The following is a 27,035-nucleotide window of genomic DNA, read 5'->3' on the forward strand; positions in this document are numbered from 1 at the left end:
AAGTAAAAGGGTTTAATTGAATCGTAAAAGAGGGATATTTTGGTATTCTGGTAATGTTATTGACTAAAATTCATTAAAATGTCTTTGATAAATCAAAATATTATTGTATCGGAAAAAAAATATACTATCTCGTTTTCACCCTTCTCTATGATAAAAAAGTAAATAAAAGTAAAATGTATGTAATAATATTTTTTTTTGATATCTGAAAGTTAAGGTGGTCCATCAAATGAATGAATAACTTTCGTCGCCAAGCAAAATACCCTACTACAGCATTTTCTGAAAGTTGGCTTATATGCAATGGTTCCACAGCATGCACCTTTCTTAAAAGTATTCAACACTCCATTGCAGCAGGTCCTGAAAGATGGATTAAACGGTTCTGTTCCACAGCATGCACGTTTCCTAAAATTATTCAACACTCCATTGCAGCAGGTTCTGAAAGTTGGAATATACCTTTTAGTCCCACATACAGCTGAAAATGATGTATACAATAAAAACATGTTAATATATGCGAGACTCAGATCGACGTATGGCCCCGTTCCCCTACCCCCTCCCCCCTGCAACACGAAATATCAAAAAGTCTTCTTTTGGGATATATATAAATACGAATATTGCGCATTTAATAACGCCAAAAGGGCAATTTAGGAAAAAAATATGTCGCAATGGCTTGTTTGTATAAATTTCGTGTCGATAAAGTCCCAAAATAATCTTGCTACAGTTCTTTAAACGACTTGCTTGAAATATGATATTAATTATCTGAGTGAGCTGTAAATTTTTTTAACTGTCTTGGGAGATCTTTTTGCAATTTTAGGGGACAAGTGTACATATTCTGTTAGCCCGACTCATCATGGCTTGAAAGGTTATGTGCATATTAAGAGAAATTTTATGAGCGTATATCAAAATATAGGCTTTCCAACAATTTGTTTTTAAAACTTCAAAAGGGAACAGAAAAGTGTATATAAATATGTCTATCTGCATTTGTTTAATCAAATTTTATCAGAGAACACTATGTGTTCAATTGTAATCACCCTACTGAAGATAACAAGCATTTCTTTTTTTTATTTGCCCTAAGTACAATGATGTAAGACAGATCTTACTTGATTCCATTTACTCAATTGTTGATGATAATGTTGACATGAATATTGACTTATTTCTTTTTGGAAACATATTATTTTCTTATGATATGAAGTTTGCTATTTCAAAATCTGTACAGCAATATATCAGTGACACTCACCGTTTTGTTTGAAATGTTTGTTTAATTTAGTCTTTTTTCCATTTCTTTCCTTTTTCAACATTATTTTCATTTATTCCACTAACTAATTAAGTGTCTCTTTCAAACCTTATATCTATATTTCCAATGACTTATAAAGGATATTTACATGTCTCAAGGTATTTGATTAAAATTAATCATGATTAATCACCTACATACTTAAGACACCAGAGATCACGACCAGGTTTTGGTGGGGTTTGTGTTGCTCAGTCTTCGGTTTTCTATGTTGTGTTTTGTGCACTGTGGTTTGTTTGTCTTTTTCTTTTTTGCCTAGCGTTGTCACTTTATTTTCGACTTGTGAGTTTGAATATCCTTTTGGTATCCTTCGCTTCTCTTTAAATATACTATGCATTCAGTAATTAACACTATACATATGTATTTGTTTGTGTGTACTCATAAGTAGTATGCATTTTCCACTATATCATTTTATTTGAAATACAGTTGTTAATATTTGATTTATACCTTGTACAATTAGTATGGAGAGAGCATTTAAAGGCTGTGCCTGTTGCTCATTCCTTTTCATGTCGTAATGAATAAAATATGTTTAAAATCAAGTCTTTCTGCATCAAAAGAGTTGACCGACTATTCAACCCGGAACGGGAATAATAGAATAATCATCTTTGTTTATATTTGTCTAATTATGGTTTATGTTTCTGTTCCAAAGAGCACATGAACCGTAGTAGTCAACACGTAACCAGTTAGGTATGAGTTATGCCGCTTTGTCCGACAAACATTCCTTTTAACAACATAATTTGATAAGACGGCACAATTTTGTCGCCCCAAACAGTCTCAATATATCTGTGCAAAATTCAAAATATCGTGCGTACAAAATACAGCATTTAACACTTTCTTAATATTTTCACCAAACACACGGACATATATTAACAGGTACAATTTTCTTTTCAATAACTTCAAACTGTAGACTACTGCTTATTTTTCAAAAATATATTTTTATACATTGCCTTAAAGTTATTTATGTCTTTGATTTTCTATGTTGTGTTTTGTGTACTGTTGTTTGTCTCTTTGTCTTTTTCTTAATTAGTCATGGTATTGTCTGTTTATTTTCGACTTATGAGTTTGAATAACCCTTTGGTATCCTTCGCCTCTCTTTTTATAAAATGATTTGTAGAACAACAGTTTTCCTTTTTCGGAAATATATTGTTTTAATGTAGCCACTTCAAAGGTAATTCTATTTTACGAAATCTGTCGTTGTATATCCTTATACATGAATGCAAAATTTGCACATTTTGCAAGATCGTGATTTTACTTGGTTTGGTAGGTTGAGATTAAATAAGCAAACGTACCTGCTTCGCTTTTCTCTACCAACGATGCAAATATCAGTAAAAAAAAAAGCTATTGTTCCTTTGCACTTGTCCATAATTTTCTGCAAAACAAAATTTAATAGCCGATGATAAACATGACTAATTTAAAAAGGTTTTACACTGCACTTTTGTATCTTACCACATGAAAATAAAGAGATGTGATATGATTGCCAATAAACTATCAACCAAAGTTCAAATCAAGTGGATGTAGATAACTATATTCAATTTTACGGCCTTCAACAATGAGAAAAACCATTACCGTATTGTCTCGCTATAAAAGGCCTCGACATGAAAAATATGAAACAATTCAATTGAGAAAAAAAACCGCTTAATTTATAACAATTTACGAAAAGCAAATATGACAGACATGAACCAATGACATCAACTGAACTACAGGCTCCAAATTTGGGACATGCACATATAGAATGTGGTGGGGTTAAACATGTTTGAAGGTGCCAATCCTCCCCTTAAACTGGGACAGTGGTGTAACAGCACAACATAAGAACAAACTATAAACATTAGCTGAAAAGGGCTTCAATTGATATTCTATAGTGTGTCTTTCTATGTTGTAATGTTACACTACTATTTATGGTAAGGGTAAAGGTTAGCGCCTGTTAAAATGTTTAAACCCGCTGCATTTGTTTGCACCTGTCTTAAGTCAGGAACCTGTTGTTCAGTGGTTGTCGTTTGTTGATGTGGTACTTAAGTGTTTCTCGTTTCTCGTCTTATATATAGATTAGACTGTTGGTTTTCCTGTTTGAATTGTTTTACAGTAGTCATTTTGGGGCCTTTTATAGCTTGCTGTTCTAAGTGAGTCAAGGCTCCGTGTTGAAGGCCCTACTTTGACCTATAATTGTTTACTTTTTTCACATTGTGACTTGGATGGATAGTTGTCTCATTGGCACTCATACCACATCTTCTTGTTTCTATTAACTCATCAGATCGATACAAAGCAGAAAAACATCTAGCAAACACACAGACCGGACGTGGAAGGGTACTTATACATCAATAAAAAACAAAGAAGACACAAAATACAGACCTGAAAGTACTTGCAGTAATTGACAGCTAGTTCAAAGCCTATGCAAAAATAATTAATAAAGAAATCATGTATCTAAGGCCGTGTTCACCTGAAAATTGTTTAGACCAGTAAACCACATGTTCACGTAATTTATATGCACATTACATAGAATAGAATTGAAAATTTCTCTGTAAACTTTTGTAACAGTTAGGCGTTGACTGAAGCATAATTTTTTTTTTATTCTTTTTATTTCAATTATGTTTTTTTTGGGGGGAGAGAGGTGACAATTGATTAATCAAATGAATAAATGGTTTGTCCCACTAAGATGAATGGTTGGTACCTGAAGAAAATTGATCTTTTGATTTGGAGAAGGTTGAGAGTTTTAATGATGTCACTATTACGCAGGCTAAAACAGCGTAACAATATGCGAAAAAGGTATTCAGAAAATGATTGATTGATTGATTTTTTATTGCTTCCAGTTGCAAATAGTTCATGCATGTTCATGACGAGTACAAATTCACGACAAATACAATAGGTAGGTCCTGTAATAGAGGCCGTCAACGATAAAGATCGGTGCAATTTGGACTGCCATTGGAAAACGAGTGTATAGTGGATATGGACAGACATATTGCCTTGCAAAAGGCCACCTACGGACCCCTTTACGAGTTGGTGAAAGGTTCTCAACGTGCAGAGAGTATGGTACACTCTCTGCACAAAACATTGGATTTAATGTCCCAAATCTGACCGGACTTTGCTGAGTACTTGTACACCCCGCACAGCCAAAACGGACGCCCCACTTTGGCAAGAGTGTTTCGGTCGATATGTAGAAGATCTTAGTTAACTTCTATTCCCCAGTCACAAATGGTGATTTTGGAAATGAATAGCCTGGACTGTTAGCAAATGATGAAAATCAATATTTTGTCCTACAAAATGCAAGAAATAGTTAAGTCCAGAAAGTGTAAATAATTTTCGCGAAAACTAAATAAACCGTTTTATCAACCGGTGTACAATGAATACTCTATCAGCAAAAAATCCCCTTCCAACTGAAAATCAAATGGTCCATCAATGATAATAAACATAATCATGTTTTAACGGATCAAGTTTTGAGTTTTTGTCACTTAAATAGGTAAAAAAAATTAATTTATAATAATTTTATAATCATTTTTATTCAATAAATGTAACTTCCTAAAATATCCACATTAAAATCCGCGTTTTTAATATCTAAATTTATGAACACTTAACTAACACAAGGCCTATATTGACTATCGACTGTGTGTAGGCAAAACCTGTTTTGTACATTTAAACATTGAATATTTATCAATTGGAAAGTCATAGAGTTTAGTTTAAGTGAAGAGTACACTTACACCTACACCAAGTTTAACTCAATGTGAACACGGCCTAAGACTAAAATATCAATCAGTACACATCGATCATACAATCGATTTAGTGCAAAGACGTCATTAACAGTCAGAAAACAAAATGACCTTGTAGAATGCCAAACTATATGTATCGACAGATTGTAGTACCGTGAATCTGCATATGTGTTTTACAATAATATTTAATATGGTTTTAATTAACTGATAACAAATTCAATATGTATACCAATAAAATCGATATTCAAAGATCTAATTAAAGTGTTGAATCTGTAACCTTTTTGAATAAATGTATCTAAAGGATTGATAAGGTTACGCGGATCGTATATAAGTTTCCGGGCCCGTTAAACAACATCTCGGTAAAAATTAGGATGTGCTTTTTCGTTTGAAATAAGTATTCTTCAGGTACAGCAAAACATGCAAACCAAATTTGTGTGGCTATGGAAGCAATGGGTTAAAGGTTTTAAGTAATTTGTGGTAACGACATTCCTAACTTAATAATTTACCAGTAAATTTTTAATACGTAGATAACGCTCATTGAAATCTTAAACGTCACTACAGATACGGGCAAAGCAAACGAGTACGGATATATAAACACCGTAAGACGGAGCCAAAGGAACATCATTGTACAAAAAGGAAAAATTAACAATAGGGAAAGCAAATCGTCCCTTTTGTCGTAAATTTTTGTGTCGAATTTCTCGTTTCAAACTGAAATATCTTGATCTAGGAAAAGACAGTTATATTGCTGTTAATAATTGATCAATTTAAAGTAAGTTCCTTTGGATAAATTTCGGCAGTATATATAGAGAATTCTTGATTATCTAACGAAAAAATATCATCAAGATAACGTAAGTGTTGATTGAATTTATCAATCAGGTGTTGTCTGAGGTTGGCCATGAATTATGATTCATAACAGTTTCTGCTATGTCTGCTATTCGAGGTGCACAATTATATACAAATAGTGTAGTAGTATAAAGAGTGAAACTGACAAAAGCACGTAATTTATCTAAAACATTTTTTTACACTCCAAAAATAGTTTATTCCCATAAGTTGATATGTTTTATTACAGAAGTTAATGATAAGTTCTTTGATAGTAGTTACGAAACAAGCTAAATGCACTCAATGACATGTAGTAAACCAAGATGAAACGATATTTTACGGGATTGTTTGTGTAGTTTATGTAACCAATCCAAAGTGGAAACCTTCAAATATTCTTAGGAGGCCTTAAGCTGAGCTGTGGTAGTGACATGATTATTCACTATATGACTCTCTATGTACCGTAGGGCCTTGAATGTAGTTGAAGACATAATTACATTCTTAATGACTTCCGTGTATTATTTATGTCATACCACCAACACATTGTTGGCTGCTTTGTCGGCCGCTACAAACACAAAACGCTTTGCATGTTCTTGGATTTTGATTTTAATCCTAATAAATGGGCGTCCTACTTTTATTTATTTCTAAGTTAATTCCGAAATGTGATATGCGAATAACAACAATATTCAAACATTTATTTAGATATGAATCAATTGACTTTTTGTCAGATTTCTCCCGTTTACACAATTTTGCACAATAATATGTACGAACATCTTTAATTACCTTACGAATTTATATTTATGTTCGACGTTGGACGGTAGTTTGGTCTTTTTTTTCATAAAGTTTATAACCTTTCGGTCCTGAACGATGTTGAAATCCCCTATAATAACACGGCCACATTTTTCTAAACTTTGATGTTAAACAGTCTCATGTTGAAGGAACATTACTTTCTATACTGACGCCTGATTCAACTGACGTATAATAAAAAAGTTAACTTCTACTGTTTTTTCTTATACGAATAAGAAATTATAGGTGGTTCTATGTTATACAACCAGTTTGCATAATATTTGCATAATACTCTTGTTTTTAAATACAGATAAAAGATAAGCTATTGTAAAATTAGAACGATGTTTATTTCGATGATTGCGGTTATTGCGATTACCATGAGACCTATGGTTGCGTTTTCTTTTATAACAATAGATATCAATAGAGGATTTTTAATATATGTTTCCTTGGCGAAAGATATTGTCGTTAAATCCAAGCCAGTTAGAAAATTCTACGGGATTCAAACTGTTTATGTGATTGTCATGGTTGTTTCTGGTCGATTTGAATAGGTTGGAATTCTATGAATTTGATTAATTATTTTGTTTGTGTTCGAACATATATGAGGGTTTTCAAGTAAAAAGATATAAAAAGGAGAGAGAAAAAGTTCCCCGTTTACTGATGACCGAACAGTATTATCTGAAGATTATCTGGAGCAGGTTTCAAACTCATAAATCGAAAATAAACTGACAACGCCATGGCTAAAAAAGAAAAAGACAAACAGACACCCAATAGTACACAAAACGCAACATAGAAAACTAAAGACTAAGCAACACGAACCCCACCAAAACTGGGGATGACCTCAGGTGCTCCGGTAGGGTAAGCAGATCCTGCTCTACTTGTGGCATCCGTCGTGTTGCTCATGTTAGTACAACCCCGGTTAATAGTCTAATTCGGTAGGTCACATTCGAGAAAAGGGAACGGGATTGTTGTTACGACATAAGGAACATATCCGCTATCATCTGTGAAACAGATATTCCATAACAGTCAACCAGCTCGTGATGGCGTCCGTTAAATTTACGGAGGGATGATTTCTACTTCACCATTTGGAACTCTTGGTTTAATAGCTTCCTTGTGAGTAGCAACCCTCGTTCAAGGAAATCATGATAGGAAATACAAGCCCGGGAATATCGTATTAATTGGGAGATTTATACTCCGTATGCAGGCGCTGCAGGAATGTTGCTACATAGAAATGTTAAGTTTACAATTGGGAAGCTAAAATCATCTCTTTTGTCGTAAAGTTTGTTTTCAACCGACCATCATTGTCAATTTCTAGATGTAAGTCAAGATGTGAGGCAGGATTATATGTGGATATCTACGTGCATTTTTGTTGAACGATCTAGCTGCAGAGGCATGGCCTCCTTTAATACAACTGTGGAATTTGCTAAATTTTAAAGGTGAATTGCAATTAGCAGCTGTTGAATTGAAATAAGGAATGCGGTATTTAAAGGACGTGAATATTCGACGTGTGGAGAGGTTAAAAAACAGATATTTTTCTAGCATGCTTTTAACAGTTTACAAGGTTACAATTCTCGTTCAAATACTGGTAAATGTCAATATCACGAAATAACCTGCTAAAGAATCAAACTGCGATTTACAAAATAACAATTTTAACTTACCTTGAGTTTCACATCATAATGATGTATAATGACCCGGTAACCATTTCATACTAAAAGACGGCCAAAAACTGCAATTTGAAATGCCTGTACCAAGTCATGAATATGACAGTTGTTTCCCATTCGTGTTTAATGTGATTGAGCTTTTGATTTTGCCATTTGATAAGAGACTTTCCATTCTGCAAATTACAAAATCACAATGTCAATTTACTTTGAGTTTCACAACATCATGATGTATGTATGATCAGGTAACCATATTATAAATGATTACAGACGGCCGAAAAAGGCAGTTTGAAAGATTTGTCAATTTGTCAATACTTAGTCAAAACATTAAGTACAACCACAACCAAAAGTCTATCAGAAGTAATTTATTTTTGTCATTCAGAAACAAATTGCTCATTTTGATTGCGCATGAACTCCGGTCTATATTGAAAAAAAAAAAACACATTTAACCATGGAACATGTAACAATGACGATTTTTATATCATTTCAAACAAAAATGCATAGTGCTGCTGATGGATATTTTATATTTAGATATAGATGTCTACCTTATAACGTACAATTTAGATTTATAGATACTTTCATATCTATGTTTCTACTAACATGACTAAGCCTGTTTAAAATTTCACGATTGCAGCATTCTAAGACAAATACTAGGGAGAATGACATTAATTCTAACCATGAAGTTTCCTAGTACTGGTTTATATATACAATCTTAGCAGGTAACCAATGACATTAATTCTAACCATGAAGTTTCCTAGTACTGGTTTATATATACAATCTTAGCAGGTAACCAATGACATTAATTCTAACCATGAAGTTTCCTAGTACTGGTTTATATATACAATCTTAACAGGTAACCAATGACATTAATTCTAACCATGAAGTTTCCTAGTACTGGTTTATATATACAATCTTAGCAGGTAACCAATGACATTAATTCTAACCATGAAGTTTCCTAGTACTGGTTTATATATACAATCTTAGCAGGTAACCAATGACATTAATTCTAACCATGAAGTTTCCTAGTACTGGTTTATATATACAATCTTAGCAGGTAACCAATGACATTAATTCTAACCATGAAGTTTCCTAGTACTGGTTTATATATACAATCTTAGCAGGTAACCAATGACATTAATTCTAACCATGAAGTTTCCTAGTACTGGTTTATATATACAATCTTAGCAGGTAACCAATGACATTAATTCTAACCATGAAGTTTCCTAGTACTGGTTTATATATACAATCTTAGCAGGTAACCAATGACATTAATTCTAACCATGAAGTTTCCTAGTACTGGTTTATATATACAATCTTAGCAGGTAACCAATGACATTAATTCTAACCATGAAGTTTCCTAGTACTGGTTTATATATACAATCTTAGCAGGTAACCAATGACATTAATTCTAACCATGAAGTTTCCTAGTACTGGTTTATATATACAATCTTAGCAGGTAACCAATGACATTAATTCTAACCATGAAGTTTCCTAGTACTGGTTTATATATACAATCTTAGCAGGTAACCAATGACATTAATTCTAACCATGAAGTTTCCTAGTACTGGTTTATATATACAATCTTAGCAGGTAACCAATGACATTAATTCTAACCATGAAGTTTCCTAGTACTGGTTTATATATACAATCTTAGCAGGTAACCAATGACATTAATTCTAACCATGAAGTTTCCTAGTACTGGTTTATATATACAATCTTAGCAGGTAACCAATGACATTAATTCTAACCATGAAGTTTCCTAGTACTGGTTTATATATACAATCTTAGCAGGTAACCAATGACATTAATTCTAACCATGAAGTTTCCTAGTACTGGTTTATATATACAATCTTAGCAGGTAACCAATGACATTAATTCTAACCATGAAGTTTCCTAGTACTGGTTTATAAATACAATCTTAGCAGGTAACCAATGACATTAATTCTAACCATGAAGTTTCCTAGTACTGGTTTATATATACAATCTTAGCAGGTAACCAATGACATTAATTCTAACCATGAAGTTTCCTAGTACTGGTTTATATATACAATCTTAGCAGGTAACCAATGACATTAATTCTAACCATGAAGTTTCCTAGTACTGGTTTATATATACAATCTTAGCAGGTAACCAATCAATCTTAATAAAAATCATAAATAAACAGATTAAAATTGACGTGTTACATCGTGTGCGTTCTGCTCATTAATTTTATCATTAACAATCATTCCAAACGTTCGAACATACTGATGTTTAATGCAATTTTTGTTTGAAATTTTTCTGTCTCAAGTTTATGAAAATAAGGGTTATATTCTTTTGTTTACATTAGATATTTAGTCAAAAACAAAAAACTGAAATGTAAATATATCAACATTTGCCACTTTGAGAAAATAGTCGTTCAATACCAGATAAAAGAGTTGCAGGACTTAGTTTAAAATTATAGAAATGTTTCAAAACTCCAGATTAATTAGTTCTAGTTCTATGTGATTTATTACAGATTGTTGATCAGACGAACTACCCATAGTCAGTAATTACGAAATATAAATGTTTGAAGCTACCTTTTTGATATTGACTTTAAAGCAACAGCTTCAGATTAATCATTTTCTTATACGTATGTGTAAAACATTGTGTCCTTTCAATATTTATATTGCATCAGGGTAAAAGTGTCATTGCGCGTTATTATTTAAAAAAAAATCCGAATTTCCAGTAAATCAGGGTTGGGGAACAACCACTAAACATGATGCCTTTCTGTGCATTCTGTTTACGGACAAGAGTTCTTCTACATATCATAGAAACATGTGTCGTATGTGCAAACTTGAATCAGCATCATGTGTTTAAATTGTCATCAGGTTAAAGTCGCAATAAAATTGTTATTTGTAATAAATCCGGATAAGCAGTGAGTCAAGACAAGGGAACAACCTGTAAACAGGATGCTTTTCTATGTATTTGACGTAATTAACATGATACATTGTAGGTTAATTTTATAGTTTGCTCCGTTTGTTCTATTATGTCTTTCATATACACAACAAATTATAATTATATAATATAAATTATTCTTAAACTTTCACAAAGAAAGTTGTTTGAAACTAAGACATCATTTAATTTTAGGCATATAATTTTAAAGGATTATTTTGAAAAAAAATTTCATTTCTTGATAGTCAGTATAACCATTGTCAGAAAGAGGCAACATATACAAAAGCCACATTCAAACTCATAAGTCGAAAACAAACTGACAACGCCATGGGATAAAATGACCAAAAAAGACAAACAACAATATATAAAAATAATATAGAAACTTAAAGACCGAGAAACCAGAACCCCACCAAAAACCGGGATGGATCTCAGTTGCTCCAGTAGGGTAAGCATATCAAGCTCGACATGTCTAACCTGTGCTCATATAAATACAAACCCGATAGTAAGTATAATTCGGTCGGTCACATGGAAGAGAAAGGAGGGCTGGATTGTGATTACGAGATGGGAACCTATCCGTCGTCATCTATATATTTTTGTCTGAAATAAGGGAGAGAAATTGCTACACCCTGTTTAGAAAATGTCACTTTCAGTCTCATATGAAACTATAATAAAACAAAATTGAAATTCAAAACATGACCTTGACCTTTGACCTTGACCTCATTTTCCTTTTGGTGGACCCTGGACCTCAAATCAGAAGACCCTAGGTCTCTATCAATTAGGGTTTACCATTTACCAATACATATCACTTATATAAAATGCATACGGGGAATAACTCTCATATGTAGTCTCCGGATCGATTTGGTCAAAATTATTTTTGATATCCTTAGAATATAACGAGAAATTTTTTGGTGAAACATGTTAAACGGTGTCAGTTTCAAAAGCGTATAAACTGTTCGATATTATATACAAAATATCTAAGCGATATCTTGCGAAATGAAATCTTCTAGCAAGGTATAGAAGTGACGGAAGAAAAAAAAATCAATTCAGGGAATAATTGAAGGTCTTGCCACATTAAATTTCAAACCAAAATATATATGTTACGACATGACAAAGCTAACAGTTTAGTTAGAATATTTTGTTGCTATCTTATACAGTTTCTGAGGAGAAGCAATAATTAGCTAAAATAAAAATTTAGAACATGACCGTGACCTTGACCTTGACCTCATAAATATTTTGTTTGTACACTGGATCATATCAAAAGACCCTAGGTGTCTATCACTTATGGTTTAATAGTTACAAATACATTTTAATTATATCAAATAAATAAGGAGAAATAACTCTCATATGGAGTCTCCGGATCGCTTTGCTCATTTTACATCCTGAGCATAAAACAAGCAATTTGGAAAAACAATAGTTATCGATTTTTTTTACGGTTGCGAAGAAGTAGAGATAACAAGTAAAACAGTCTTCGAATAAACTGTTCGACGTCATACACCAAATATATATCTAAGCGACTTCTTGCGAATCAAAATCTTCTCGCAAAAATTAAAAGTATAATAATAATCAGAAAAAAATCAATAAGTATTTCCACGGAAGAGTGCAAAGACCTAATAATGTTGTGTTCAGCATTGGCAACGCGAATAGTCACAATGTCCTCAACTTTTCACATAATCAAAGCTAACACAACATTGTTCTATTAAAGATATAGGTGAAAAAAAATAGTCCAAAGGATATTGACATTAATGCCTCTTCGTAAACACGGTAATCTAATGTTTGTGGTTCCTGTTCAAATCATCAAGATACAGGACTGCTGCTGTCTAGGAAGCTAAAGATCAAGAGGTTTCTACAAATAGATTTCTTCTACGTAAATAGAGGTGAAATCACCACTTCAAAATTTTGCTATCGTTAGACTAGCTTAGTTTATGCTTTAGATATATATGTTGTTAATTGTACTTCTACATGCAATCAAGGTGACACGTTCTTCCGTTCGTAATACGAGTATACATGTTTAAATACGCTGACATATACTCTTAAACTTGTAGATCTAAAACAGCTTAATCTTCCGAAGATTGCAAACGTTACTGTAACAGCGATTTGGGATTTGTTTCGTTTACTTGTATTTTAATTAGTGGCAAAGGTAACAGGTAATCAATTAAGAAATCGATATCAAATATATCCAAGTATAGCTTTAAAATATGTGTATATACCACCATGAAATATAGCAAGTACCATTTAGAACGTTTTCCCCTATTTCCGATGGGGTCTTTTAATTGTATATCACTTATACTAATTATAAAAAAAGAAGCCTGGTATGTTTACAAATATTTGAATTTTTCGAAGTACTAAAGACTTTCGACCCCAGAAATAGATTACCTCAGCTGTTTTTGGCAAAACTTTTCGAAATTTTTGGTCCTCAATCCTCTTCAATTTCGTACTTATTTGACTTTTTATCTTTATTTTTTTAGGATTCTAGAGTCACGAATATATCTTTTGTACACATAACGCGTGTCTGTCGTACAATGTTTAAAATCCTGGTATCTATGATATATATTTTAATTATGATTAATAACAACGAAAAGAACACATTTACTAACTTTTCAACTATTTGCTTACAGATACTCTTTTGCTTCACCTTTAAATGCGTCGTAGTCATGTTTTGATTTAATACATTCAAACTGACCACACGCACGATACACGCACGCACGATACACACACGGTGAATGCACGATGAATGCACGGTGAATGCACGATACACGATACACGTACGATGAGCGATGAGCGTTACACGGAAGATTAACGAAAAATGAATGATGAATGATGAATACACGATACACGCACGATGCACGATACACGCACGATGCACGATACACGCAGGATGAATGATGAATGATACACACACGATACACGCACGCTGAATGATTCATTGACGAATGAACGATAAGCGCTTTCTACAAGATTCTAAAAGCCATTTTATTTGGATTGCACTTAGAATTGATGTATGATGATGGAAATATATAAGGGTATACAAATTTTAGATATCTCGCTTTCCGAGTTGATTGGTCGACAATTTTACTGAACATTCCAAGTCTTAAGGAGGCTCGAGGGTACAAAAATTTCAGCAAAAAATTTTACATTTTTTTTTTATTACAAATTTTATTCATTACACTATTAGTTGTTACTTTATGATATTGTACAAAAATCAACAAAAAAAATCGATTCGTTTTGGCCCCAGATGACTTTTAAAATGTTTATATCATTGAAAAAGCTCCAAATTATCTCCCTTTGGTGCAAAAATGCCACTTTTTGGCATTTAAATTTTAATATATTTTTTAACTCATCGGTGACCTATATTTTTTATTATTGTTTTCAAATAAGCTGTACTTAAACTAAACAATTGTAAAATTTAAGCGATTTCTGTAATTTAATTCTATTTTTATTTCGGTATTACCTATGTTTCTCCTATTAGTTCAACAGGAAAAAAGTACCTTTAAGTTAACAAAAATGCATGCTTCTTTCGAAGACAGATTGTGAGCTTAAATGAACGTTGACCCCATTTTTTTATTTTATTTTTCTATTAGGTATATGATAAAGTTCATTTATAGAAAAAAATTAGCGAAATCGGATTATCCTATGTTTAAAAAAAAAAAAAAAAATAGAACCCCTTTGAAATTTAGCCCTTAGTTGATTTTTTTTAAGTCATTAGTGTACTAAGATGTCCTTAGACGTGTTTAGACGCACCCTTTTCTGCTCTTTGGTCGGATTGTTGTCTCTTTGACACACCTCCATTTTATTCAATTGGTTGTCCATGTTGTCATTCTCTTTATCTCTCTCTATGATGCTTTTGCAGACAAAAACAATTCGCAGAATTAATCTAAATAAGCAGACATTAAACTCTTTCTTCTAAAACTTTTAGGATTAAACCTAATTGCATGAAAGTGATTTAGTATGTTATTATCAGTCTTATAACTTTTTCGGATGACCTTAATAATATTAACCTATACAATGGTTTTTGACAGAATTTCATATTTTGAAGAATTCGTTCTTTTTATCGACACATTAATTGCTGCCATAAAATGTTATTTTTCGCGACATCAAACTGTGAAATATCGGAAAAAGATGCATTTTTTTCGAGATTTAATCATTAGCTTAAAAACGGGAACATGGACCCCTCTTTTTAAAAATGACGTTTGGCTTGATACTGTATGAAGATTATTCGTTCCAACTTTTATGAAGAAGCAACCGATTGTTTGTCAACTAGATGAATATACAACAAAAATCTTTTAACAAAATTTGAATATTAATAAAGAATTGTTACACAAATGTAGAGCCCAATTTTGTAATGAAGATATTCCTAATCTCAAATTCGCATATGTTTATCTTTTGAAACAAAAAAGTTAAGGATGTCTGTTCAAAGGACAGAAATGTCCAAGAAACCGAAATTTTAAGTAAATGTCGAAAAATTCAAACCCATTTATCTTTTAAATTTAGTACATAAAGATATAATTTTTATTACATATTCAAATTGATTTTGTAAAAATTAGCTTGTATGTGAACTTTCGTGAAAAATCACTGTGGGTTTAAAACTGTATCGTTTGCCCATAATTGCCCTAAAGTTAAATGTCATGGCCAGATTATGAGGGTCTGAATGGGAATTAATTATTTTTGTATTCTTTCATTTTAGGCAATTTTTTCTATTCGTTATACCTTTTGCCGATTATTCCATATATTCTAGTACCTCATCATTCTCTTTTCTATATATTTGTCTTGTTATTTTCTGTATTCTTTATTTTTTTGTCAATGATTTTCTATTCTGTAAACCCCCATCCACACCCTCATGTATAATGGAAGACGATAAACATTTTTGTTTACATACCACCCGTTGTCACTTCTCACCTGACATACAAACCACATGTTGTTATTTCTCACCTGGACACAGGACTGATATATATATATATATTACGTAATAGTAACGAATGTAAAATTATCGATATAGTAAATTCAGTAGAATATAACCTGAATCAACGCACTGGCTTGTTAAATGTATTTTGATCTGACAACAAGAATACATTTGTTTATCATATTTTTAGTTTATTTAAAATTTATAATGTAAATGGGGAATATGTAAAAGAGACAAAAAACCAAAAAAGAGCAGATAACAGCCGAAGGCCACCAGTCATATTTGATCACGTTTTAGTTTCGAAAAAGGCAAAAACCATCGTATTTTAAAAAAATCTGTAAAAGGATGATGAAAGTTTTAACGAACTTGATGGCTATACAGGCTGAGCCCTCGCACGTTCGGTCTCTAACAGTTGCCGAATTTAAGAGCCTATATCAAGAGATAGGCTTTACCTAGCTGTAGGGGTTTTAAAAAATATCCATTTTATTTTAGGAACCAAATTGTGGCTTCTTTATATTTATATCAAAATTGAAATTCAAAGCAGTATTTTGTCGAAAAGAACAATGACTCAAAGTGCAACATGCGAGAATAGGTTCCATTTTCCCTTAATTTTTTTTATTGAAGTGTCTAATCTTTTGAGGTTACGTCACGGAAATATATTTTAAATAAAAAGGTGCAACTGGATGCATCCCTAAAAAACAAATTAGAAAAAATATATATATAAAATGACGGGTATTCGTCAATCAGACAGCAGTCCAACATAAACACAAGTAGTTTACCTGACATCTAGAATAAAAGGTTTAAGCGCAACCCGCGCTGGTATCAACTTTCTGAGTTGTGAGTAAAATTTGATATACATGTAGGACTCTGAAACGTGAAATATACGAAAGTTTTATTTTACGTACGATGGAGAGTGGCATTCCCTAAATACGCACGGGTCCACAAACTATTATTTTTATAATATAACCGTAAACAAAGTAAAGATACATGTTGAAGCAAGAATCATTTCCACATGCAGAATATCAAAAAGGACGATCTCTCAATTAGTATGCAACTGTAACTAATACATCCATAGACCATAACACTAGTAAATGCTTTATATACTGACATTGAAACAAGTATACTGCTCATAATAATTGCACATCTGTAGACTTTAATCTATAGGTATCCCGCGTTATATAATCCATCGCACACCATCGAACGGCTCATCGCACTTCGGAAGCAGACCAGCGCACTTCATGGGTGACCATCAAACTTCATGATCCCCATTGCACCTCCGATTCATACATATATATATACACTTTTTTTTACTTGATTTTGATAATTGCAAACACTTTTATACCGATTTTCTAATAAGGGTTTTTATTTTAAATAACAATTTTTATTCCCGTAGGTATTGCCCAAAGAAATAAGGTTTATTTAAGGGTTTACACATCTTCATAGCTAAAATATTTGATACTTACAGTGGAGATCACTTCTAACCTCTCATTAGAACTGTCAGATTAATCTGTCATAGAACTGTTCTAAATTGTCCTAGAACAGTTCTACCTAGAACAGTTCTACCCTAGAACTGTTCTAAGTAGAACTGTCAGAATCAGTTCTAGGTAGAACTGACCAAATCAGTTTCTAGGTAGAACTGTCAGGATCAGTTCTAGGGTAGAACTGTCCAAATCAGTTCTAGTCGTAGAACTGTCAACAGAACTGACCAAATCAGTTCTAACCGTAGAACTGTCAGCAAAACTGTCTAAAACTGTACAGCCGTAGAACTGACCAAACCTGTCAGGATTGTAGAACAGTTCTAAATGACGTCACTGCAGTTACGACATTTTCCGTAACGAGAAATGTTAAAACAGTGCTGTGATGAGAATTTTTTAATATATATTATATTCTTTTGACTTATTTATTTTTAAGACAAAGAGTAAGAACTGACTAAATCAATTCTAGCCGTAGAACTGACCAAATCAGTTCTAATCGTAGAACTGTTCTAGTCGTAGAACTGTTCTAGCCGTAGAACTGTTCTAGTCGTAGATCTGACCAAAGATTTGGTCAGTTCTAGGTAGAACTGTCTAAAACTGTTCTAGGGTAGAACTGTCAGGATCAGTTCTAGGTAGAACTGTCTAAATCAGTTCTAGGTAGAACTGACCAAATCAGTTCTAGGTTAGAACTGTTCTAGCTAGAACTGTCTAAAAGGTGTCAGGATGATAGTTCTAAATACTGTCCTAGAACAGTTCTCCTGACAGATTCTGACAGTTATGATGAACGGTTAGAAGTGATCTCCACTGTATGTCACGAACAAATATCTATGACAAACATTTCTTAAATTGTCAATATATAAATTTAATATAATAGATTTTTTTTAAGAAACGTAGGTTTCAGCTACAGCAGACTAAGTTGGCCTAGAAATAAGAAAATGTGGTATAATTGCTAGTGAGACAACTATTCAAGAAAGTTCAAATCAAGAGGAATGTTAGCAGTTATATCTATACGACCTTCAATAATGAAAAATTCGGAAACCGTAAAGTCGGTTATTAAAAGCCCCGTCCCGACATGAAAAAAATTAGAAACAATTCAATTGAGCAAACTAACGGCCTTCTTTATAACAAAGCAATCTTGCCACACAAAAAAAAGCCCAAATATATAACAGAATTGAAGTTACGAAAACCACTCAACTACGTGCTTTTGACTTTGGACAGACACATATATACAAAGAATGTTGTAAATGTGTAGGTCCTTTATTGGTCATATAGCTCTACACTCTTATCTATTTTATACATTCTTTGGCTTTCAAATAAGGACGTATATGTGTAGACTTTCGTCTTTTACTGTAAACGACAGTGTCCCCGAGAGTCAAAGCCGAAAATAAACTTGTGTAAATTTCTGAAACATACATCTCATTATTTAACCAATGTAAGCAAAACAAATAATACCGTTTTACTATAAACCAAGGCAATCTTTTATACTAGACAAAAGTTGCTGGATCTTGATAGATGCATACGAAACTTCAATGAATCGTTTGTATTTTTCAGAATAACTGTTATATCCGATAAAAATGAAGAAAAAAAAATCTATCGGATAATAACTACGTTTTTTTCTATGAGACAAAATTGATCCCTATTGGAGTCAAATTTGTCATATGGATTCGTAAAGGACAAAACATATCCTCAGTAACGGAACAAAAAATATCCCCATGGTAAAAAAAATCCGTCATTCTTGAATAATCCTAGAAGGTTAACAAAGTACTATTGTGAATTATTTTTTCGGATATTAATCTTTTAGACATACATTAAAAACGGTGTCCCGGATATGCAATCATGAACACGATGAAAAGTGAATCCGAGAAAGTGTTACATGTTTATTCTATTCAAATAAAGACTTGTTATGATAATACCATATATTTAATTTTTTTTATCAGAAAATAAAAAAAAGACTGTATTTTTAACCCGTAAACACAATTTCAAGTTAAAAAAGTTCCTCAATTTAAAATCATTCTTAAGGAATAGTCATTCGTGTAATAGTACTAATAATGACAGATGGATCTAGGTCATCAGTTCTAATCATCTTAGATTACTAACCTTTCAAAACTGAAAAGTAAAGCTCATGCATTCTTATTGTTCAGATTGATAAAATCTTTTCCATTTGCTGACATTATCTCCGATTTAAATACTATTGATCTGATAACCGCTATGCAGGGCTAGTTTTCTTTTCAGATAAGTAGTAACCTCCCTTGTTTATGTGATGTTGTTTTTAGTCGTTTTATTTTTACCATCTTTATATAATATTTCATTGTATAATTTAAATTTGTCATTCATTTAACATTTAAATGTAGTAATTTTACATTTTATTATAGATAAAAACAAGAAATTTGAAAGTCTTTGATTCATTAACCACCTTAGTTCAAATCATAAGTCATGCGGTCTATTCTGTCTACATGAAGTAGGAAATACACCGGGTTACCGATGGCTATGTAAAAAGAAAGGAAAACATTGTACAACGTAAAACGAGAATTAGATAGAACAAAATACAGAAATGGAATACAAATGTAGATGTTTTTCTTGTTTAGTGAAATCAAAAACGAAAAACGAATTAAAACACTTTTGATTTTCATTTTGGTTTTTGAAAAATCAAAAACGAAAAATGAAAATACTTTCGTTTTCCGTTTTGGTTTTTGAGAAAACACAAATACAGGTTATTGCATGTTTGTTATTGAGTTTGCATACTATAAGCTTGTACCTGTAACAGTTATCTGGGTTTTTTTGGGGACTCGGCTTTTTGGTGTAATTGTTGGTTCATACCAGGCGAACAATTTTGTTTTCAGTTTTCAAATTGGACCCGTTTCAATGTCGTACCATAATGAAATTGAATTTTGAGCTTTTGAAACACTTTGAATTTTCTACCCCAGGATTATATTACCTTTGCTGTGTTTGGCAAAACCTTTCGGAATTTTTAGTCCTCAATTTGGCTTTTTTAATTCTTGTGATCCGAGCGTCATTGATGAGTGGCTCGGTACTTATACATCCCGCCATTGTGTTATTGTGCTATCGTCATTTTTTGTATTCTTGTCTTTCATATTTGCTTATATGCTTTGTCTATTTGCCATTTTGTTTTTCTTTGTTGACATATTTGTTTGCTTTTATAGTGATTAAGAATATAACAATGTTAACTGCTGTACCCCTATTTTTGACATTTTTACATGTTATGTCTTTTTGTTTTGTTCACACATTGTTATCAATATAATGGAATTGTATGCGACTGTCATGCAAGTGAAAGGTTTAGCGAGCTATAAATAAAGGCAACAGTAGTATACCGGTGTTCAAAAGTTATAAATCGATTGAGAGAAAACAAATCCGGGTAACAAACTAAAACCGAGGGAAAAACATCAACTATAAGGGGAAAACAAAGGAACAATAGGAACACTGAAGGGCAACAAAAACAAACGCTAACGTACATAAAAACGAACTATTTGATAACAACTGTCATATTTCTGACTTGGTACAGGACATTTACAGAACAAATGGCGGGTTGAACCTGGTTTTATGGCTAGCCAAACCTCCCGCTTTTATGACAATGTTAAATAATATCGCTAAAATGACAACACTACGTGACAGAAATACAGCACAACCACACGCAAGAACACTCATTACAGAGAAACGTACAAACAAATAATATAATAGTCGACACAATATGCAAACCCCAGAACAATAACGAACATCTTCCATCAACGACAGACACCACAGGACATCACAAACAGGGGCGCACGTACGTAACGAACATGCAATCTCGAACTTTGTACAATTATTTTTACAATACCAGTCCAAACAATTTTCATGACAATGATGGTATTGAAAGGCAATTTTATAATAATTTGGACTACAAGCGATAACGCATTTCACATTATCCATCCGAAACCATAACAGAAACATCAAAAATAAATACATGAATGTTAGATGTACAAAATACCGAGACACATCGTATAGCAATGCAAATTCACATTCGGTATGACAGTCATATTAGAGAATAGGCCACGTTCGGTACTTAGCAGTTTCTGCGTAAGGAGCACACTCCTGTATATGAATTTAGTATAGTGTGAACATGCACATATAAAACCAGGTTTAATCCACTATTTTATACATAAGGAAATGCCTGTACCAAGTCAGGAATATGACAGTTGTTTTCCATGCGTTTAATGTGTTTGAGCTTTTAATTTTGCCATTTGATAAGGGACTTTCCGTTTTGAATTTTCCTTGGAGTTCGGTATTTTTGTTATTTAACTTTTTATAGACGAAAAGTGGGTCTGGCGTACAAAATGTAATTCCTGGTATCGATGATGCGTTTATTGTAACGTTTTATTCAGTGTTGTAAGCTATTTTGGTTGTCCGTATCGTTTCAATAATTTCTTCCCTTTTCGACAGATTTATTTTACTGTTTATCCCTTTGTTGAATTTGAAAGAGAGGCCAAAGATACCGAAGGGACAGTCAAACTCATAAGTGGAAAAAAACAACACCATGGCAAGACAAGAAAAAGACTAAAAGACAAGCATTAATACACAAAACACTTAGAAAACTAAAGGTATACGCTCAATAAAAAATGTATCAATTTAACATGAAAAAAGTCTCTATAGTCTAATAAATGTTATCTGACATCTTTGAACTAAGAAATGAAGAAAAAAAACACTATTAAGCATACAATTAAAGCTGTTCCACGTTTGCTAGTTTCGCCTAGCACAAAACACCGTTGCAGCAACTTTTGTAAGATGCTTTATACGCAACTGTTCCACAGCATGAACCCCATCTGACATTTCTCAATACACCATTGCAGTAGGTTTTGTAAGCTTTCGTAAAGGCAATTATTCCACAGCAGGAACCCTCACTGACGTTATGCAATACATCATTGCAGCAGGTAATATAAGATCAATCATACACAACTGTTCCATAACATGAAGCCTCCATGACATTTCTCAATGCACCATTGCAACAGGTTTTGCTATATCGATTAATGGCAACCGTTCCACAGCATGAACTCTGCCTGACATTTTGCAATACATCATTGCCGCGTTGTGAACTGAACGACTTATTCAAAGTAGACTATAGATTTTCTGAAAGTGCCAGTGTTTTACCTTATGTAGTTCTATATCATATCACATAGTATTGATCATTATTTAACTCTCTTCAGAACTGTCATATAAATAGCATTGTAAACAGTTCTTAAGCGATACTGACATAATCAGCAGTATTAAAAGCTACCGAATGTACAGCAAGAACGTTCAACATCGTTATTCAATACACCCCTACAACAGTTCGTAAGTTTGACCGAACGCTATATTTCCACAACTTGATTACTCCTTTTTATAATTAGATATATCATTGTAGCAGGTTTATAAGGAAAAGACATTATCATTTTAGATATCAGTAACTATGATTTTAATGTATTCTTTCATGAAGTAATACGTAACATCAAATTTCTTTTTTTTTACAAAAAAAACGTGCAATAACTTGGACATGTTGGATTTCTTGATCAACTTGTATAAATAATTGACTCAATTTGTTTGGGGATTTGGCTCATAGTAGTGTAAAATATGTGAAATAGTTTATTAGTTACCAACTCCAAATTTCCACATCCCAAATTAGATGAATTCCCATACATCTAATTAGCCCAACGATCTACGTGTTGAATACAGAAACTTTACGTACACAGCCTCAGACGACAATGATATCCATGATATATAAACACCCTCAGACGATAACTGGTATCCACGATATATATATATATATATATATTACAAAACTTGGAAGAAAAATAATGTATGAACAAGACAAAAAATGGAAATAAACTATCTTATTAAGGCTTTTCGTTTTATTATTTTCATGAGAATAAATTGATTTATAAAATACATTTTATATTACTGCAATCCTGACCATGTATATCTAGTCTAAAAGAGGGGCGAAAGATACCAGAGGGACATTCAAACTCATAAATCGAAAAATAACTCACAACGCCATGGCTAAAATAGAAAGAACAAGAAAAAAAAACTGACAAACAATAGTACACAAAACACAAGAAAACACTAAAAACAAACATACTGATAAATACAAAAGAACTACATATTGGTTAAATAATGCTATGTTGTAACCGGAGAATGTGCTGGAGTCCAACCACTGGTAATTTACAATGATATACCAACGCTTCTTTTTTAGAACGTTATTTTAGAAACATGTAATACACACGTAATTCTTTTGTGTTTTCTATATCTCATTTTTTACGGCAACCTTTAATAAAATCCGACACATTTGGTTTTGCATTTATTGTGTTGTCTGGTTGATGTCTCATTTATTTTTTATCCTATATATGAATATCTGGAATGTTGTTTGACCGAAAGTGAGAAATAAATATTTCATGCATATCAGGCTAAAAGCATATGATTATTTAAGACAGGTTGAACATACCAAATTGATATTCAAATTCATAATTCGATGACAACTGTCAACGTCATGACAAAAAGGGTAAATTGATCAAAAGACAAACAGCAGTACACATAACACAAAATAGAAAACTAACCCCACCAAAAACAAGACCTACATAATCAACGTTGTTTCTAAGATACTAGCTCACACGTTAAAAGTTTGTAGTAATATGTTTCTCTACCTGGACACATTATCCAACTCCGAGCAAACAGTTGTTGCTTTTATTTCAAAATTCCGATAAGCAGTAATTTTTAAGCGTATATTTTGTTTTATTTTGAGTAAGAACTAATTTTTTCATGATATGCTGCGTAACCACTTAAAACATGGTGTTAAGACATAGTTAGACATTATGTTTGAAAACATCTTTACACTGAGCGTTTGAGAAAAAACAGGTAGATATTTAGGTAAATGTATATAATATGTCTGCCAGAGAAAAAAAACCAGTTACTATTGAGGTTACATTAAAGATAAAGAATCCCCGGAGCTAGAACAAAGGGGCTACATGAAAATAAAATTGATTGAGTTTGTAACATGAATGTATCTGTATTGTTACTGCTCAACCCTTTTGATGCATCCTTGACTTTCATCAATTGAAACAGTTTAAAGATTCTCCGATGTAAATTAGATGAAGGTTAAATTAAAATATCGTGTTGAACGGTAACCACAACTTTTTATGTGGTCACTATCGTTGTAAACAACATTATGATGCGCAGTTTGTTTTCGTATAAATACAAAACATGTTTTCTGTAATACATATTTAAAGCAAAATAACATAGTTAGTGGACATAAAGGTGTTTGCTATGAAGGCGGTATTACTGATATTCTGCTGTATGTTAGGTAAATATCGTATTTTTATTTCAATTCACCCTGTTAAGTTAATGACAGAGTAGAGGGAAAGTCATCAAATATGCTATGATTATCATTCAGTAAGCCAGACGCGAGTTCGTCTATACGAGACTCATTAGGATCATTCGAATGAAGTAAGTTGGAAGGCTAATAAAATTACCAATCAATCAATAATAAACGATAATGTGATTAAATTCTAAATTCAATAATGAATGTAAAGAACAGATAGATATTCGACCTGTTATATTGTGAATTTCAGTAATTATCCTAATACTATCTACAGATAATCTTGCTGTATATATATATGTAGGACTCGGAGGTGCAATGGGGACGCTGAATAGCGATGGTCACGCTGAAGTGCGATGGTCTAGGCTGAATTGCGATGGTCCGTTCACTGATGTGCGATGATCTATTTGACGCGTGATGAATAGTTTAAAATCTAACAGACGTGCAATTATTATGAGAAGTATATTTTCTATATCAATTTACATTATTGTCTGCATACTAAATGAGAGATCGTCCTCTTTGATTTTTTACATGTGGACATAATTCTGCGTTATTCTTTACAGGTATTTTAACATTTTATCTTTACGTTGATCATCTCATGAGTTCCTCGCTTACCTTAATATCATAACACAGAGTCTGTCTGCGGACCCGTATGTATTTAGAGAATGTCACGCTCCATCGTACGTAAAAATGAACCTTTTGAAGGTTTCGAAAAAAAAAACGCTACAGGGAGATAACTTTCCCCTATCAACCAACCCTCCCGATTTCTCGTAGTATTTAAAGTTTATAAGCCCCTTATCAACTTAAAAACCTGGAAAACTGCTGCTAACATACAAATTGACTTCAACATCGACATGAAAAGAAATAAAAATGTAGTTTGTGTAGACCATCGCACTTCAGCATTACCACCATTGCACTTCGGCGTAGCTATCAACAAGATAACGTCACAATGCGGTTCGGAGTACCTTCGCGGTTCAGAGTCTTATATATATATATATATAAAACCAAACACAACTTGCAGTAAATAGTTTATTTTTCGCAGGGTTAACTTTAGTAGATATCGATTAATATATTAAGATATGAACGCAATACGTATATGACATTGACATTGTTACTTTTGATACTGACTTTATCAGCAAAAATATAAAAAGAGGCTGATGTAAGCATTAAAGAATAAAATGCCATTATTATTTTTATTATTATTTCATCGTCAATAAGTCTTTACTATAACTTTTTGTTTGGTTAAAAATATGAAATTGCAAGAAAAAGTTAGCCAAACTTTTTCTAAGCGTACAAACAGCGTGACATTTGTTCGGTTGTTTTGCTCTTATACCTAAACCAAACCAATTGCGACATCAAGTTTATCAACAATCACAAAGTAATATAACAGAAATACCAAACCCCAAAGAAAATTCAAAACGGAAAGTCCTTTATCAAATGGCAAAATTAAAAGCTCAAAACAACTGTCATATTCATGACTAGCCGAGTTGTGGTGTCCTTAAAGATTGATTTACACAATTTTGAAAATTAATTAGAATTAAAGAATATATCTCCCGGATGCAAAGCTCTGATTCAATTCCCAGCTTTTGCTATAATTTTTGTCCCTTTTTGGATTTTAGTTTAAACATATTTTATTTGCAAAAAAAAAAAAACTCATTAAAAGGATTAGACACAAGTTAGTCCAACTTAGATCGTCTTCTCCAAAACCATTTTGGTTTATAAGCTCTCCATTGTTTAAATACATTTAGATTTTCTGATATATTGACATCGAGTTTTACTGGAGAGACATTTATTTCCGAAATGCGCATCTGGTGCAATAAAGTTGGTACTGTTAATGTTAGTAGTATCCTTTAACTTCACGTCAGAAATGATATATTCTCACTAAATATTTTAAAGTTTGGTAACTACATTGAACGCATATACTCCATCGAACTTAAAATAAAGCATACGGCAGATACATTTAATATGAAAATAAAAAGATGAGGTATGATTGCCGATTAGACAACTCTCCATCAGAGACCGAATGACATAGAGGTTAACAACTATAGGTCACTGTACGGCCTTCAATAATGAGAAAACCTATGCAGCATAAAAAATGTACAAGGCCCCGAAACGACAAATGTAAAACATTTTTAACGAGAAACTAACGGCCTGATTTATTTACAAAAAAATATATATAA

At 32.5% G+C, this 27,035-nt stretch overlaps 1 protein-coding gene and 2 long non-coding RNA genes across 6 annotated transcripts in view; 2 read left to right on the forward strand and 1 right to left on the reverse strand.

The window, feature by feature from the left end:
* LOC127709114 (uncharacterized) overlaps positions 1–27,035 on the forward strand; it is a 113,329-nt gene that overhangs the window by 31,645 nt on the left and 54,649 nt on the right. For 2 of the 4 annotated variants that reach the window (XR_007985504.1, XR_007985503.1), the window contains exon 1: positions 24,697–24,840. The exons of 1 other annotated variant lie outside the window; for it this stretch is intronic. Coding sequence is in view for 1 of the 3 variants with exons in the window: in XM_052214466.1 (XP_052070426.1) it covers positions 24,804–24,840 (37 nt within the window). In the remaining 2 variants the exon portion in view is untranslated. Of the gene's footprint in view, positions 1–24,696; positions 24,841–27,035 lie in introns of those variants that run through there. One more of the 4 variants, XM_052214466.1, reaches the window with a different exon arrangement.
* The window catches only part of LOC127709117 (uncharacterized), a 304,003-nt gene that overhangs the window by 19,490 nt on the left and 257,478 nt on the right, over positions 1–27,035 (forward strand). The gene's annotated exons all lie outside the window — the stretch shown is intronic.
* The window catches only part of LOC127709115 (uncharacterized), a 113,131-nt gene that overhangs the window by 18,820 nt on the left and 67,276 nt on the right, over positions 1–27,035 (reverse strand). The window lies entirely within an intron of this gene.

This window comes from Mytilus californianus, unplaced genomic scaffold (assembly GCF_021869535.1).
Source record: "Mytilus californianus isolate M0D057914Y unplaced genomic scaffold, xbMytCali1.0.p SCAF_7, whole genome shotgun sequence".
Taxonomy (NCBI): Eukaryota; Metazoa; Mollusca; class Bivalvia; order Mytilida; family Mytilidae; genus Mytilus; species Mytilus californianus.